The sequence below is a fragment of the Heteronotia binoei genome, chromosome 1 (genome assembly GCF_032191835.1).
Source record: "Heteronotia binoei isolate CCM8104 ecotype False Entrance Well chromosome 1, APGP_CSIRO_Hbin_v1, whole genome shotgun sequence".
Taxonomy (NCBI): domain Eukaryota; kingdom Metazoa; phylum Chordata; class Lepidosauria; order Squamata; family Gekkonidae; genus Heteronotia; species Heteronotia binoei.
In genome coordinates this window covers 26,122,772-26,139,976 of record NC_083223.1, presented here as the reverse complement: position 1 = coordinate 26,139,976, position 17,205 = coordinate 26,122,772, and the positions used below count along the sequence as shown (strand labels likewise).

At 43.1% G+C, this 17,205-nt stretch overlaps 1 protein-coding gene across 1 annotated transcript; it reads right to left on the bottom strand.

Moving 5' to 3' along the window:
- Positions 1-2,880: 2,880 nt before the first annotated feature.
- Positions 2,881-16,808, bottom strand: LOC132586044 (kazal-type serine protease inhibitor domain-containing protein 1-like). Its single transcript, XM_060257973.1, has 4 exons — positions 16,237-16,808; positions 7,850-8,010; positions 5,001-5,145; positions 2,881-3,095 (listed from the first exon to the last, which is right to left on the bottom strand). Exons 1-4 carry the CDS (start codon positions 16,694-16,696, stop codon positions 2,965-2,967), a joined length of 897 nt encoding a protein of 298 aa, XP_060113956.1. The 5' UTR covers positions 16,697-16,808; the 3' UTR covers positions 2,881-2,964.
- Positions 16,809-17,205: the final 397 nt, after the last annotated feature.

The window sequence follows — 17,205 nt, the reverse complement described above, 5'->3', positions numbered from 1 at the left end:
CATTATTTACATGCACATGCTTACATTTACTTTGTTGATAAGCAACTTGTCACTTATTTAAAAATTATTCTACATGATTCCCTGAACTTTTCCTGGGACAGATTCCACATGAATGGATCCAGATATGGAAAGCTGAGAGTTGAGGCTATGCTGCAAATTCTTTTACAACAGAACCACCTCTTGCCCCATGCTCCTGTGATATCCCAGTTTTAATACCAATTTTCATCCCTTCAATATACTGAAAATCAACTGTGTTTAAACTCATCCAAGAGGAGACCTTCCTGTTGAGAAGAGAGAAAATAGAACCAGCTTCACTGCTACTTAAAAAAAAACACAGCCCTGACCTGGATAGCCCAGGCAAGCCCTAGCTCATCAGATCGTGGAAGCTAAGCAGGACTGTCCCTGACAAGTCCTTGGATGGGAGACCTTCTTGAAATACCAAGTCCAGGAGGCTGAATCAGGCTGTATCAAGCCTCTGAACCTCTTCCATGCCCCAATAGGTGTTGCCAGAATTGGCCATGGCTTCCAGGCATGCACAAGCACACACCCCGCCCCCCCGCCCCACACAATACAAAAAAATACAAATGAAAAAGCAACATTGGCTGGAAACTATGGAGCTGGTTCAGGAGAAGACTCTCTTCCACAAGAAGCAATACTTTCCTTTATGCACGGGGACTAGGGCTGTCGCCACACAGAAGTTTTGCTCCAGTTCTGCTTCCTTATTGCAGCACTCTTGTTGAGCGCATCCACGGGACATCCCTTGCTTTGCAACTGCACCTTTCCCTTTATAACTCAACTGCAAAAAGGGTTAGAAATTTAAAACTCGGAATTAGTAGATTGTACCAATATCTTGTTATTACTGAACTAGCATAATAATCCCTTTTGATGGCATGGGGGGAAATGGCAGCTGGGGGGGCGCTGAGACAAGGCAAGGAAAAATTGCTGTGTAGATGCTTCACCTCATTCACAGTGCCCATAAAAGCTACATGGATAATCACTGCTATGTGGAAGCAGTTCCAATAATCTGCAATAACACTGAACAGGGCCAACACTAGAATTTAGTTTAAACATTAGTGCTAGTTTAAAAATAGTGTTTTAGTTGTCACCTGAAAGCATTCATTTATGAATTCACAAATTAACCTTGCCATAAAAGGCACAGACAGATGTGATAAAAATTATGGATCTCTTGTTAATCTGTAAAAATCAAATTACATATACTTGCACACAGTCCCTATTCAGAAGACATATTTTTTCTGTCTTAAAAATGTGAACAACAGCTTTGCAACTCCAGTGTCAATTAACATGCCAAAAGAGGAGTCAAAGGATTAACCCACCTCTCCTTCCCCCTCCTTTCCGCATGCTACCTCAATCAGAATCAGGACTGCACATGCCAAATTACCTTTTACAGACAAATGCAGATCCTTGTGCTCTATATTAAAATATGGACCACCCAGTCCCCGAGGGAGCTGCTTTCCTTTGACATCACAACATGAGTCTTTCCTATGAAGCCCATGGCAATAACTGCCACATAGCTGCAGCTGTGGCATCCAAAAAGTCATCCAAATCCTGGTTAATTTCAAGTGGTGGGATCTCATGATCTGAACTTGGGGTTGAATATTGCCAAACATTTCCACTGTCAGAAGGAGGGGAACAATTTCCCCCATTCCTCCCTACTGAAGCATACCTGTGACTTTCCTCTCATACTGTTCTTGCAGGCACCACCCCCCCAGAGAACTATTTTAGGGGGGCATTGGGGGCTGCAGCAGCAGGAGAAAATTGGAGAAGTCACAATCCACTAATGGAGATTTTTGATGGAATCGAAGCGCTGCATCACACCAATCTCAAATGCTGGTTTTGTCATTGCAAATTTACTGAAACTGGCAACTGATGTTCACCAGCTCATACAATGATTCCAATACAATAAATGTTTATAATAATTTTATGCATATGGAAAAGTTTATAAATCCATTGGGATTGCAAGCCAACACAAAAAGTCATACAAATTAATTGGGGGGGGGGGGGGGAAGCAACATATGTCCATGACCCTTCTTGTCAGGGAATGGGAAGAAATAGAGTCAAAGAAGGACATAGGCAGAATAATGAGGAAGGAATGCAGTGAGAGGGTGAAACTGATTCAACAAATCAATGAAGCTGGGTCTTCACCATCAAGAAACACAGGAATATAGGAGAGGATATTATAACAAGGAGAAAAGAGACCTAATGAAATGAGGGAAGGAGAATAAAGGGAACAAAGTGGACAGATAACAAAATGAGATGTGCTATAGGGCATTGTGGAAAGCCAAAGGATTACAAGACAATTCAATCATTCAATGCCAACAAGATAGTTCATGCCAAAATATTGAGGGAATGGTCAATGAGTACATATGCCCTTTATTTTCTCTAAACCTCTCCCTGCGGCTAAGCATATGGTCTGACATGCCATTTCCATTTTGGTCTAGTATTGTAACAATCCATCTCCCAAAACAGCATGCCTAGTTCTGAATGATACTTCTTTTTTCAGCCTTCTAGTTCAGTCCTTGAGCTTTGGAAGATCAAAAGAGGTAGTAGTATCTCATTCCTTTCCCTTAGTATTGCCTTTGTTTTCTTATGGGGAAATATCATGATGACTCTAAGGCAGGTTTAATCTAGACTTAGCAGCAATAAATTTCATTTATACAATATGCAATCTAGAAGAAATGCCATCCTAATTAGTATAGTGAATAAAAGATAAAGAACAGAAGTTACCATTAACAGAGGTAGTAAATACCACCAGTATAGTTTTCTCGGATTTCCTATGGTTACTGAGAGAAAAAAATGACTACAAAACAAATAGAATCAAATTTATAAACTGCTTCCAAGTTCTGGAATTCTAAATAATTGTTATTTGTAAGCCTGAGCAAGTAAAAACAGAGGATATGGATGAGGGCTGAACACAAAGATTCCCTTACACAATAGGAACATGTTTCATCTTTCATAGTCTCCAGATCCATATTCTGCCTCCTCCTCATGTTCAGAAGGGTCAAAATAGTCTCCATAATCTGTACTACTGGTGGTCATTTGGCTGCTGGGAGATTTCTGAAATGCTGGGGGTGAATCTGCAGAGTAAGAAGAACCAGTCTTAAAATTAAAATAAATAAATAAACCTATCTGTGATGGAGTGGCTGAAGCTCAGAGATAGCAGCTTTCCCCATGCAAGTGCTCAAACTCAGTTCTAGTTAATAAAGTTCTCATGTTGCTGTGATGGAGAAAGCCTCTGACAATTTGGAGAGCCATTTTGAGTCACAGCAGAACATACTGGGCTAGATTGACCAGTGCCCAGCTTTGTATAAGGCAGCTTCATCTTTTTTTAAAAACCCGCCATACCCTTCTATAACTGCTGCTGCAGCGCAGTGGTGGCAGCAGGAGAACATCCAAGCCAGCCCTGTAAGGTGATGCTGGTTGCCAGCATGGTAGCTGGTCCTGCATATGAAAGCCTGAAGGGTGTCAGGCAGCAATTTTGCTTCTGTGCACCTTCTAAGCACTGGCCAAAGGAGGGATCCGCAGAGCTCTGTCAGACAAACCAGGACTGCTTCCATATCTGCATTTTCCTCTGCATTATAATATATATCCCATTCCACCCCCTTCCCAGATTTTCCCTCTGTTTTGTTCTGATCACTTAAAGCTGCCTTATAATGAATGAGTCCTATGGTCCCCAAAGTCAATATTGCCTGCTCAGACTGGCAGCAGCTCTCCAAGGTCTCAAGCAGAAGACTTTCACATTACTGAGTGTCTGGTCCTTTCAATGGGGGTGTTGGGGACTGAACCTGGGGTCTTCTGCATGCCAAGCAGATGCTTTGAGCTACAATCCCTCCCTCCTGGAGATCTTTCCAGATGCTGCTTTGCTACAATCTTTCTTTGAAAGGATACATTCTGATACATGTTCACATGTGACCTGGATGGGAAGGGGTGCATTTTCCAAGGTCCTGCCCATATCAGGGCCATTTTAACAATCATTCTTTCTGTCTTTGTCACTAGATGCCTAATGGGTAATTGCTATATCTAATGAAAGCATTGACCCAGTGGGTGTATATTTCAGTGCATTTGACACTGTGAGCTCTGACTCATGAAAGCTTCTGCTGAAATAAATTTTGTTAGTTTTTAAGGCACCACTGTACTTTTGGGGTAGCTGTCATGGGCCAGCCAGCTGCCTCCTCCTCTGAGGAGGAAATGGAAGAGTTGGGCATAGTACCAGTGGAATAGCTGTCTGAGCAGCTGGGTTGAGAAGCAAGTGAAGTATCAAAAAGCAAAAACACTTTCCAGCTGCAGCCAGGCTGCTCATTCTAGCAGGAGAAGAAAAATTATTCAGAGGTCAGAACATCAGTCTGCACCAGTTTCTCCTGAACCAGCAGAGTGCAGAAGAAGGAGAGTGTGCTTGACAGCTCTAGAGAGACAAAAGAGTCCCTGTCTGATCACCCAGTAGGGATCTGTGTTAATTCCTGGAGCAGAGTCTTTGCAGGAGGAGGAATGACAAGCTGATAGGGAAGCAAAGAACTTGCACTTGTGGACTATGGACTCAGCAGTAAGAAGCAACCCCTGGGCTTCAGGGATAAGTCAGCTAATGAGGCAGATAAAAGGAACACACAGAGCAAACTACTGTGGAAGTAGTTTTGTATGTTGCACACTTCTGTGAACTGAGCTATCCTGACTTGCTACCTTTGTATTTTGTCCTTGCTAACCTTTGCTTGTATTCACAGCTAGAGCAGACCTAGCACCCTGTACTGGTTCCAAGCCCTGGACCCTCTTTTCCCTTGGCTCTTTGGATCCCTAACTTTAGACTGGTTTGTATACCTTGCTCCAATCTCTTGCCTTGATGATTGTCATTGTATTTGTGTATCCTGAAAACCCTGGGTAGAATAATAGTACTAGGCTTTGCCCTGAATACTACACTAGCTATTGCCAAATGAGGCAACCATACTTGAAAGCTTCTTATTTCAAAACATGACATAAATGCACTAATTTACCATCAATAACTTCCAGCCTTGCTGAGGAATAGGCAAACCCATATTTGTTTTTTGTTTGGCATATGTAGATGCCTTCATCTGACTTCTTGATTCCTTGAATTTGTAACCATCCAGTTATGCTGTATTTTTGGGGCCCACCTCTTGCCTGAGAAAAAGAAAGACAAGCAGTAAATATCTAGAATGAAATCCTCACCATGTATCTTCTGCTGATTTCCTCCACTTTTATCCCATCCTTCCTCCAGGAGGCCATACTTGGCTCTCCCTTCCTAATTCAACAACAGCCCTGTGCAGTAGGTTAGGCTGTGAAAAAGCACAACCAGCCCATGATCACCCAGCAAGCATCATGGCAGAGTGAGACCAGGCCTCTGAGGTCCTAGTTGGACATGCGAATGACTATGCCACAATGGTCTTTCAACTCTCTCTGTTTACCAGGAACAGTTTCTGCATTCTAGTACCAGTCCTAGACAGGACTGCCAACTCAAAGTTGGGAAATTCCTGGAGATTTCAGAATGTAGCCTGGGGAAGATGGGGTTTGGGGATGGGAGACACCTCAGCAGGGGACCATCCTCCAAGGTATCCATTTTCTCCAGGGCAACTGATCTATGAAAACTGTGCATCAGTGGCAATTATGAGACATCTCCAGTCCCCACTTGGAGGTGGGCAACTCTCTGGGACATACTGGGAAGAGGAGTGTCTTAAACATTCTTTTAGTGTGTGCACATTCACACTTGCATTAGAGTACCTTGAAGTTCAGGATTCTGTTATTTAAAGTCACCACCATGGGAAGAAAAAACATAATGAGAGTTTGCAATAACCTCAGATTCATTGTCCTTAAGTCACCAAACATAAAACTTGCTCAGTGTCTGAATTTTATTCTCAGTGGACAGGACAAACACCACCATTTGATGGTCCGGGGGTGTATTTTTCAGGGTAATGTCCACAATACTGCAGATTGGGATTCAACATACGCGAAACTGGAGGCAGAGGGAGTCTGTCTACTTTTATTTAAAATGCCTGTAGAAGTTTATTCATATAAGTATTTCCAATTTATGACTTATTTGTTAAGCCCTGTCCCCATTGCATTGTTAAATATCTGAGAAGGGAACAGGCACATCTTAACACACATGTAAATGCAAATGCATGAGCCCAACACAGCTGCTTTTCCGTCAAACATAGCTGTCTTTGAAGACATTAAATGTTGCTATATGTGACTATTCCATAAAATGCACAATCAAATTTATTTTAATTCAGAGAATCATAGAATCACAGAGTTGGAAGGGGACATACAGGCCATCTAGTCCAACCCCCTGCTCCATGCAGGATCATCTTAGAGCATCCCTGTCAAGTATTTGTCCAGTTGCTGCTTAAAGACTGCCAGTAAAGCTGAGCCCACCACCTCCCTTAGTAGCTGATTCCGCTGTTGAAGAACTCTTACTGTAAAAATGTTTTTCATAATATCCAACCAGTACCATCCCAGCCTTTAGACCCATTATTGTGAGTCCTCTCCTCTTCTGCCAACAGGAACAGCTCCCTTTAAATACTTAAAGAGAACAATCATGCCCCCCCTCAGTCTCCTCTTCTCCAGACTGAACATTCCCAAGTTCCTCAGCCTTTCCTCATAGGGCTTGGTTTCCAGGCCCCTGATCATCCTTGTCACTTTCCTGTGCACCCACTCCATTCTGCCTGCATCCTTTTTGAAGTGAGGCCTCCAGAACTGCACACAATACTCCAGGTGTGGCTTGACCAATGCAGTGTACTGTAGGACTATGATATCTTGTGATCTGGATGTTATACCTCTATTGATACACCCCAGGATTGCATTAGCCTTTTTTTACGCTGCATCACACTGGTTGCTCATATATGACTTATGGTCCACCCGTACACCAAGATCTTGTTCACACACACTGCTGCCCAGAAGTGTATCCCCCATCCAATATATGTGTCTCTCATTTTTGTTACCGTGGGACTATGATATCTTGTGTTATAGAACTTAGCACTTATCCTTGTTAAATTGCATCTTGTTCACATCTGCTCACTTTTCCAGTGTGTTCAGATCTTGTTAAATTCTATATCTTCAGGTGTGTTTGCTGCGCCACCCAATTTGGTGTCGTTTGCAAATTTAATGAGTAGCTCCTCCACACCCTCATCCCAATCATCCCAGTGAACACCTCCCTCCATTCAGATGAAATGCCATGGACAACTACTCTTTGAGTGCAGTTCTTCAACCAATTCCCTATCCACCTATCCTAGAGTCTAGTCCACAGTCTTTTAGTTTACCCATCAGAGTATCATAGGGAAACCTGTCAAAAGCTTTACTGAAATCCAGATTGTTTATGTTATTTATATTCTGCCTTTCTCCTTTGCAGGGATCCAACGTGTCTTTCCTCACTCTCCTCTCCTCCAATTTATCTTCACAACAACTCTGTGAAGTACATTAGGCTGAAAGAGATTTGACTGGCTCGAGTTCACAAAGCAAGCTTCAATGACAAAAAGGAGATTCAGATCTGGATCTTCCAGATCCTAGACTGATAATCTAACTGCACTGGCTCTCTGCAATAAAATATCCTATTAAGAATTCTTAAAAGGGTGAAACTGCAAAGGAAATCCTTCCCCAATGTGAAGGCATTCACTTAAGGTAAGGGATTATATTTTCTGAATCAACAATTTACCTCTGTAGGAGCATTATACAGTCAGTTAAATCTCAGTGGGTGAGTCTGAAGCACACACTGAACTTTCTCAGTGATATCCATGAGACTTCTCTTAATCTAGATCAAGCCCCATGTCTCTTGATAGCTACCCACAAAAACCCCCTCGTCCCTTAGCAACCTTACACACTTTACACTGTATACCTGGATGGAAATATGAGCATCATCTCCTGGCAAAAACATTTTGTTTCCTTTCTTCTTCCACTCAAGGTGTGGCATTGGGTAGGCAGACACCTCACAACCAAAAATGACATCATTTCCTGTGAAATTCTGGGTATCTTGCGGTGGCAAAGAAATAACAGGAGCTGGAAAAGATAATTTCAAGAGGCTTGTCAAACAGCTGTGTAACCCACAGGTTGTTATTTTGTTTTCTGTCATCCTGAAGACAATAAAAAGAGCCTCTCTGTAACCAGTTATGAACAAACCAAGTATTATAAACTAACTGTACTGTGTTATAACCAGGTAACTATATTGATTTCAGTGCTCTAAAATACAAATATTATGGAAGGTTCACATAGGCAGATGTGTCCTACAACAGTCTCTCTCTCTCCCATTGGCAGATCTTGAGAATGGACTCAACACACTGGCACATATTAGGTCCAAGGTACCCACCTTGTACCCTATTTAATGGCCAGATGTTAACTGCAAGTTCTCATCAGTTCCCCTGTGCATGCTCCCCAGTTAGATTCAGACTGTGTTTTGCATTAAGGGGTTTCAGTCTCCTCCAAGCTGAAGGTGGTCCTGTTTGACGGAACAGGGAGATCCATTAATATACACATGGGCGTCCCCAATAGGCCAAATAGTTCCCACTCCAGACCTCCATGCCGGTCACAGTCACAAACTGAATCAGGGACTACATATGCAGCAGTTGAGGAGAACTGGCATGAACTGGCTCTACAAACTACATTTATGTAGAAATTCAGGTTTAGGACTGGCTAAAATATTATAATTTTTTTAATGAGTCCCTTGAATCAATATACAAATTCACCCCACCTCTTCATGCTTCACTTTCTGACTATGAAAATTTTTTGTGAGTGTCTAGCAAATGTTGTAACTGAAGGTATTCAAACCATGGTAGGGTAATAAGGTGATCAGAGTCTAATTTTGTTTCCCTTTGAAAGATGAGGTGTCTACTTGAGGCGGGAGCAGCAACAGAGAGTTGGGGTATAGGAGGGGAGTATGCTTCTCCTCCCCACTCTCTGAATCACTGCTGTCAGAGGTGTCTCAGGGTACTGGCAAGAACTCTTTTGCCTCTGCGGAGAGCCCCAGGAACAGATTAGGGAAAGGCGGCTTTTAGATCTCTGGTGATGCTCTGCTGGAGCTGGCCTCCATTGGCCCAGCAGGATGTGTCTGGGGACTGGGGCCCTGTGGAAAAGGGGGTGGTGGTGGAGGATTCTTTTTCCCCATATTATGAGCACCCTTCATGCCCACTTTCATCCTGTTCTGGCACACAACCAATATGTTGGCACACAGAGGGGGTCACGCTCAGGAGGGGGTGGGTGGGTGGGTATAAATGGGAGAGACCATTGAGGGGGGGTAGTAACTGGGATGTAATTTGTCTTCCACTCTAAGAGATTGTAGAGGAGTGGGTGGTAAGGTGAAGTTCCCTTTGCATTTGTTATATGTAGTTTGCACACTGTCCATTCTATACACTCCTGAATCTGTGCCGGACTTATCTCCAAAAACACTTTCCTAGGGGTACCTTCTTTGCATGCCATAACTTGGACCCCCACACAATCCACACATAACTTGGAAGTCATACAGGGGAGCACCCCAGGGAGGTCCACTGTGCGTTTGATGCCTCTAGCTTGCACAGGTCAATTCTACACACTCCTGAAGCTGCACCTGACATTTCCTCAAAAGTACTTTTCTGGGATCACCTTCTTTAGATGGGTGTAACTTGGACCCCCTGAGTCCAATCCTCACCAGTCTTGATGGGCAGGTAGAGGAGAGTCATCTGGAGATCCTTTGCAAGTCTGAAGCTCTAAGCATGCCAGGGGGCCTTCTGCCAAATCATGAACTGGTTCAGTTCCTATAAAGCCATTTTAGTTTGTGACATTTTGTAGTTTGGTTCATGGGTCCACCACAGGCCACAACCCAACATGAACTGCGTTTTCCCAGTTCATGCCCATCTCTAATTGCAATTCATGTCTCACTGTTACACAAGATAGCAGATGGAGACTGTGGTCACAGCTTGCATATTCCATACTGTGTAAAGTAGCTGGGCATCTTTGCCATCTTCTGCAAGAGAGACACATTTCAAAAACCATCTGCTGGACCTAGCCACAACATAATTTACAAGTACTTCCTGCTGGGGAGAAAGCGATTACAGCAGTTCACCAAGAAATGGGCACCACAGTTTGCAGTCCTGGGGCTTTGCCTAGTGGAATTCAGCTTCTTGCATCTTCTCACAGTTTGACTTTGAATGTTCTTATTTTAATTATGGAACTCACTAACACAAAACATAATGATGGCTGCTACCTATAGTTGGCTTTAAGACTAGAACAGATGAGCTCATGCAGGAAATTTCTGTCCCTGGTTGTCAATTATGAGAAACCTCTGGATGACTCTGATCAGGCCTGATTCATAGATGTGCCCTTAAGAAGCGTCTAGTTGTCTTGTTAATTTTTCTGTATCAGATCATTAATCTCCTGGCAAAAGGTAACCTCTGCAATGTTTTTGGTTCTTTGTGGGAGGGTTTATAGTACACAACTAATTCTAGTACATAATCTAGTACATAGAATTCCGTTTTATTCTTCTACTAGGAGTAAGGCCCGTTGTGAAGAAAACTACAATGGACTCTAGAAGGAGGCTCCAGGTGAGTGTCTGCCACCCTTACTGTCTTACCACCCACCCTCATGAAGGCATTGACTCCCCCCCCCCCCCAAGGGCAGCTGATCTCTGCCATCTAGAGAACAGTCGTAAATCTGAGTGATCTCCAGTGGTTCCAGAAGAAAATGGCATTGTACCTGTCTGAGGTCTCTGTCCTCCCCAGGCTCTACTTCCAAATCTCCAGGAATTTCCCAACCTGAACCTGACAGCCCTATCAACATGACAGCTATTGGCACTCCATGGAATTTTGGCTGGTTTTTTGTAGGATCAAAGCCTCAGCATCCACACATAGCATTATAACATCAGTTTTTGTTCTCTTATCACTGCTGTACCTCATGAGACAGAACTTCTCATCCATTTATGCTCAGGCCTTTTTTTCTCTTTCTGAATGGTAGCTGTTAATTTTGAACCCAGCATGAAGGACAATTGCAGCTGCAAATGGTGTGATTTGCTGCCATTTAAGTTGGACATGAAGTTCTATTTTATAACTTTCATTTTGATCAAGCTATTAAAGTCATTATGCTTGTTTCAGGGGTGGGAGCACATTTTAATGTAACTCCAACGCGATTCTCAGTTCCACATTCAGATTAAATTTGTCAAATATTGGGCCAACTAGAATTATCACAATCATAGTACAGAGAAAGGACAAATCTACAGAGAGAATTTTTTTAAAATGCTTGTGTATTTTTAATCTAGCCGCTAGAGGGAGTGAATCTAGTCTTCAGAGCCCATTAAATAAACGAACTGTTGAACGATAACAGTTGGGAAGTGTCAGAGATTCAGAGAATAAGAAAGCACAATTGTTGTGGCTGTGAGCCATTTCTTTCTTGGCAAGTTTCTTTTATATTAACCACCCCCAGCCCACACAGAGTATTTTGAATAGCACTAACACATTCCCTGCCTCTTCCCTGTCTCATTGTAGAAAGGGGGAGAAGGGGGCTTCTTTCTGATTGCATCAGTGTTTGGCTTGTGTGTGTTTAAAAACAAAATTTTGTGATTTGGATTTCTAGCAGATTACAGCCATACAATCAAAGAACGCATAATGGATTTTTCTTGTGTTGCCTGTTAACAGAAAACAATTGAAAAGATTCACTATTGTTCTTGAAGGCATCACAGAACAGGCATCCTTGTGTGTTTTCTTCCAAAATATATCATGTACCTATTCCAGTTTCAACATCACCCTTTCCAGACATTATGACTGCACATAACCAAAGCATATCAACTGCTGTTAACAGGGGCACCTGCTACTAGGGTTGCCAATCTCCAGGTGGGGGCAGGGGATCCCCCAGTTTGGAGGCCCTTCCCCCCGCTTCAGGGTCATCAGAAAGTGGGATGGGGGAGGGAAATGTCTGCTGGGCACTCCATTATTTCCTAAGGAGACTGATTCCCATAGGGTATAATGGTGAATTGATCTGCGGGTATCTGTGACTCCGGGGGGGGGCGTTTTTTGAGGTAGAGGCACCAAATTTGCAGGATAGCATTCAGTCCCTCTCTTCAAAACACCTTCCAAGTTTCAAAAAGATTGGACCAGGGGGTCCAATTTCATGAGCCCCCAAAGACTGTGCCCTTATCTTTCATTATTTCTAATGGATGGAAGGCATTTAAAAAGTGTGCAGTCCCATTAAATATGATGGCCAGAACTCCCTTTGGAATTCATTTATGCTTGTCCCAACCTTGCTCCTGGATCCACCCCAATGTCTTCTGGCTCCACCGCCAAAGTCCCCAGATATTTCTTGAATTGGACTTGGCAGCCCTACCTGCTACTCTTGATCCTGTCACCCTACTGTGTGATCAGGAGCAAAGTACAGACTGGGCACAAGTGAACAAAAACCTTGAAAAAGCCTGTAGTCACAATGTGTGTACTGTGGGTGAATATGCATAGTAGATACACACTGCTCCTGTTCATACAACATGGCAATCACACATATTGGGAGGATCTGCACATGACAGCTAAATTTTTAGTATGACCATTTGAAATATCTGAAAAGGACTTATATCCAATTATGAAGTGAGAGTAGGGTTGGCAGTTTTGGATTGGGAAATAGAGATTTGAGGGGTAGAGTCTAGGGAGGGCAGAGTTTGGGGAGGGGAGGGAATGTCAGCAGGATATAATGCCATAGAGTCAACTCTCCAGGGAAACTGACCTTGGTCATCTGGAGATCAACTGTAATTGTGGGAGATCTCCAGGTGCCATCTGGAGTTTGGCAACCCAAAGTGAGAGCCAGCATGGTATAGCGGTTAGTCAGACTCAGATCTAAGAAATACAGTTTCATATCCCTACTCTGCCATGAAAGCTTGCTCAATGATCTTGGGCCAAGCACACTCAGCCTACCCTGCCTCACAGGGCTGTTATGAGTACAAAATGGAGGAGAGGAGAATGATGTAAGCCATTTTGGATCCCCACTGGATAGAATAGCAGATTATAAATGAAGTAAATATATGAAGTAATAAATAAGGGGGGACCTTTGTAGATAGTCTTGAAATATATATGCGTCAAAAGTTGTGATTTTTTTTCTCAGCATCTCTGAATACTGGGATGAATGGGAAGTAGAAATGGAAACAATAATATAGACAGTGATACACAGCACAAGCATCTGCTTGTGTATTAGGAGGTGAGTCCCATTATGTTCAATGACTCTTACTTCCAGGCAAGGCTTTTTTAAGTAGCAGGAACTTTTTGCGTATTAGGCCACATACCCCTGATGCAGCCAATCCTCCTGGAGCTTACAGTAGGCCCTATACGAAGAGCCCCATAAGCTCCAGGAGGATTGGCTACATCAGGGGTGTGTGGCCTAATATGCAGAGGAGTTCCTGCTACAAAAAAAAATAAAGCCTTCTTCCAGGTATGTGTGCACAGGATGACAGCTTTTGTGAACATTGTTTTTTAATGTGATTAGAGAAAAATGAGATTTGCCTTTGTGCATACTTTTAATATCCTCTACTTAGAACAGGATGCTAATGTTACAGATTGTGTTTGATCCTTAGAAGAAACAGAGAAGATTGACCTTGGGCCAAAAAACCTTGCAGCTATGAAACCCATAAGGATTGAATGGCATAAAGATCAGAGTATCTATGACTGTGTTTATAAGACAGTAGAATTCTATTACTTTGGTTTCCCCCTAAATTGTCCTCTGGCTCTAGTTGGAGGCATTTTTATTGGCTTTCATTCTGGTTGCCAGTTTTCCATTGTCCAAGCTGGTAGAGAAGCATCACTACTTTGACCACGATAGTGATACTGTTTTTGTTAGAGTTGCTAACCTACAACAGGGGCCTGGAGATCTCCCCGGGTTACAAGTGATCTCCAGATGGCAGATGTTGGTTCTTACTGAGGTCTTGTCCTTTAATAGAATTTGTGGGAAGTGGCGCAGAGTGGTAAAGCTGCAGTACTGCAATTGGAGCCCTCTGCTCATGACCTGAGTTCGATCCCAGTGGAAGCTGGTTCAGGTAGCCGGCTCAGGTTGACTCAGCCTTCCATCCTTCCGAGGTTGGTAAAATGAGTACCTAGCTTGCTGGGGGGAAAGTGTAGATGACTGGGGAAAGCAATGGCAAACCACCACGTAAAAAGTCTGCCGTGAAAACGTTGTGAAAGCAACGTCACCCCAAAGTCGGAAATGACTGGTGCTTGCACAGGGGACTACCTTTACCTTTATTTACCAGGTGATGTTGTTTACCCCAATGCCATGAAAAGTTTCAGTGGCCAATTCCTACCTTCAGGCCTGCTGTCAATCTCATTTTCTTCTAACATGGGTATGCCTTCTGTGCGTGTCCCTTTTGTCTCTCTTGCATGCCTGGCTTCAGAACAATGTGCTGTTTGGATCCCGTCCCAAAAGCTGTGTTAAATCACTGGGAAATAAATGGATCATGCTAACTGTTGAGGATTGAATAATTTGCATATCATTCTCTAATGCTGCCAGTATCACTAATGCTCCAATTATATTTTTTGTTGGGCTTTTTTTGTTGTCATTTTTTGTTGGGCTTTTTTTACCCAAATGCAGGGAATTTGCATGCCAAAGTTTGTACCTTGACATAATGATAAGACCTCATGAAGCTGTAGAAGATTTCACATACTTTATATTTCAAAGACAATATGCAACAATATGTCAGTTTTAAAAAACACACTGAATTATTGCATCTTGAAACTCTCAAATTTGCAATTACTCTTTGTAGCTCTTGAAAGCTTTCATTTCTGTGAAGATAGGAACATTACACAAGCACTCGAAATTGTTCTCTACTGCCCATATGTATCCTGGAAACATTGCTAAAGATTTGCCCAAGCAAATAATTAATGAACTTTCCCTGCCTTGCCTTTCATGAAGATAGTTTCAGGTTGTGTGCAGTAAAAGACCAAGATCCAAGTCCAGTAGCACCTTGAAGACCAACAAAGTTTTTCCAGGCTTTCAAGGGTCAACATTCCCTGATGCTACTGAACTTGAATTTCACCTTGCCTTTCTTGATGATGATGATCTGTTAGCCTTTGATCCTGCCACATTAAGGATGGAAGTGGTTCCAGTTCTGCTGTGAATTAAAACAAGAGTTTGCAAGCAATCGGTGTGCCACACTCTGAGCTTATATTCAGAATCATATAGAGCCTTGAATATATTGATTATGGTTTTCATAAAGCTTTCTTAAAACTTGCAAGGAGTCTTCAGATTTTGGTTTCCAAACGTTTAATGCTACATAAGACACACAACAAGGGACATCACATAAGAAATTTGGTCTGCCCTAGCCAACCCTCCCCTCCAGATAAATTGGTGCGATCACATGCACACCTCTGCCCTCATGTCCCGCCTGTCCTTACTTCATCGTAAGACAGGCTGGGACTGGATTAAACAGCCACTGAAAACTTCCCGGTAGCAAATCTCCGAAGCACGTGCATGGCGTGTTTCCTGGCTGTCTGAATGGCCAGAGCATACTATGCATGTGCCCCCCCCCCCTGCAGGAATTATAGAATCATAGAGTTGGAAGGGACTTCCAGGGTCATCTAGTCCAACCCCAGTCTGAATGCTCATCTTGCATGTGTGTGGCCTGCGCCTCTCCCAGCAGCAGGGAAGAGGCTGTGTGATTGCCACCATTTGCATCAAGGAGCACCACCTTTTTCAAAGCCAAGAAACAGCCACAGCAAATTCCGAGTGTGATCACACCTCATGGTGCTGATGAGGATTGCCTGATGAAATGGCAGTATTAGAAACAATAATTGGGTTGAGGAACACCTTTTAGCTCCAGCAAAAAATAACCTGCACACCTATGGCACTGAGATGGGCCCAGCTACAGGTTTATATGACTTCCCCAACTACACAGTTCTCGAAGGTGGATTGCAGTGCTACGTTGGGGCTCTCTGTTTCAGTTTTATCCCACACTTCCTCCAAAGAGTTAAAAAAAGTGTACACAGTTCCCCTTTTCCTCATTTTATCCTCACAGTAACCCTATGAAGTAGGTTAAGCCGTAGAAAAGTGACCCACCTAAGGTCACCCAGGGAGTCTCCATGGCCATTTTCTTCCAACGTCTAATCACTACACCATATTTGCTAGACTCACAGTGCTATCCTATCTAGAGTTACTCCAATCCAAGCCTTCTGAACTCAACCAGTCTTTGACTGGAGTAACTCTAAATAGCATTGCATTGAAAGAAAGCAGAAATTACCCACATTGGCAAACTTCCTTTCTTTAGACTCCCAAAGTGTGGTGTTTGCATTTCCTTACCCGATTCACAGGGTCCTTTGTGCTTTATGCTCCCATTGGTCCCCTTCTCTGCATAAGCTTCATGGAACTGGCAGATATTCTCATAGGTCTTCCCTTCAGGTCCACAAACACTTTCCTGAGATGTGCACACACACTGAGGCTCAGGGATTTCTCCAAATTTAATGTTCTCAACATCCAGCTGGCACTCCAGGTTGTCTCCGCAGTGGCCATAGAAATTACTCCTTGCGTCCAAGTCACAGATTTGTCCTTTGGAGTTTGCACACTCAGGACAGCATCCACAAGGATCTAACACTATTCCAGCACGGCAGTTTGTTGGCACGGCGCATTGTTCCAACTTGCACTTGCCACAGCTGTCCCCTTCTCTGAGCAGTCGCAGCCAGCCTTTGTGGTACCAGATGGGGAAGCTCTGAGAAAGTTGCATCAGGGCAACCAAAATGGCTGGAACCAGCAGGGGTTTCATCTTGAGAAAAGACTGACTGAGAAGCAAAGACCTTTGGAGGGGAGCCAGAAGGGAAAGATAGAGGGAAAAGGAGAAAGCATGTAACTCACATCTCTGGTTGGATTTTGGAATATGAACCTACAAGCACAGACACAGTCTTTTAAAGCAAAATTAACACCAGATGCCTGCTTTCCCCATGCTTGAGAGTCAAGAATAAAGGGGAGGGGCTCTTTGGCACAGTTCTGGATGCTACTTTCTTCATAAAGATAACTGTTTTCTTCAGTGTCGGTTAGTACACTTAAAAAAACCTTTGTTGTATTTGATTGCCGAATGAAACACAATTTTTAAAATGATATCTTTTGTAGAAAAGACACAAGTCACAGAAATAATAACAATTAACAATATATATCCAGTCCTTCCAAGTAACAGCAGTAAAATTTGTCTAAAGGGAATCAAAGAGAATTTCCCTGGATGTATCTTGGCGGCTGGGTCCAGACTGGCATTTTGAGCTGGCACATGGGTGGGATGTG

Bases quoted from the DNA above. Each gene is read 5' to 3' on its own strand.
- LOC132586044 (XM_060257973.1), bottom strand. From the start codon at position 16,696: ATGAAACCCCTGCTGGTTCCAGCCATTTTGGTTGCCCTGATGCAACTT. The intron at 5,146-7,849 runs GTATACAGTGTA...TCTTTTTCTCAG, and splicing joins ATGCTCATATTTCCATCCAG to GCAAGAGGTGGGCCCCAAAA. The intron at 3,096-5,000 runs GTAAATTAGTGC...CTTACTCTGCAG, and splicing joins AAGGCTGGAAGTTATTGATG to ATTCACCCCCAGCATTTCAG.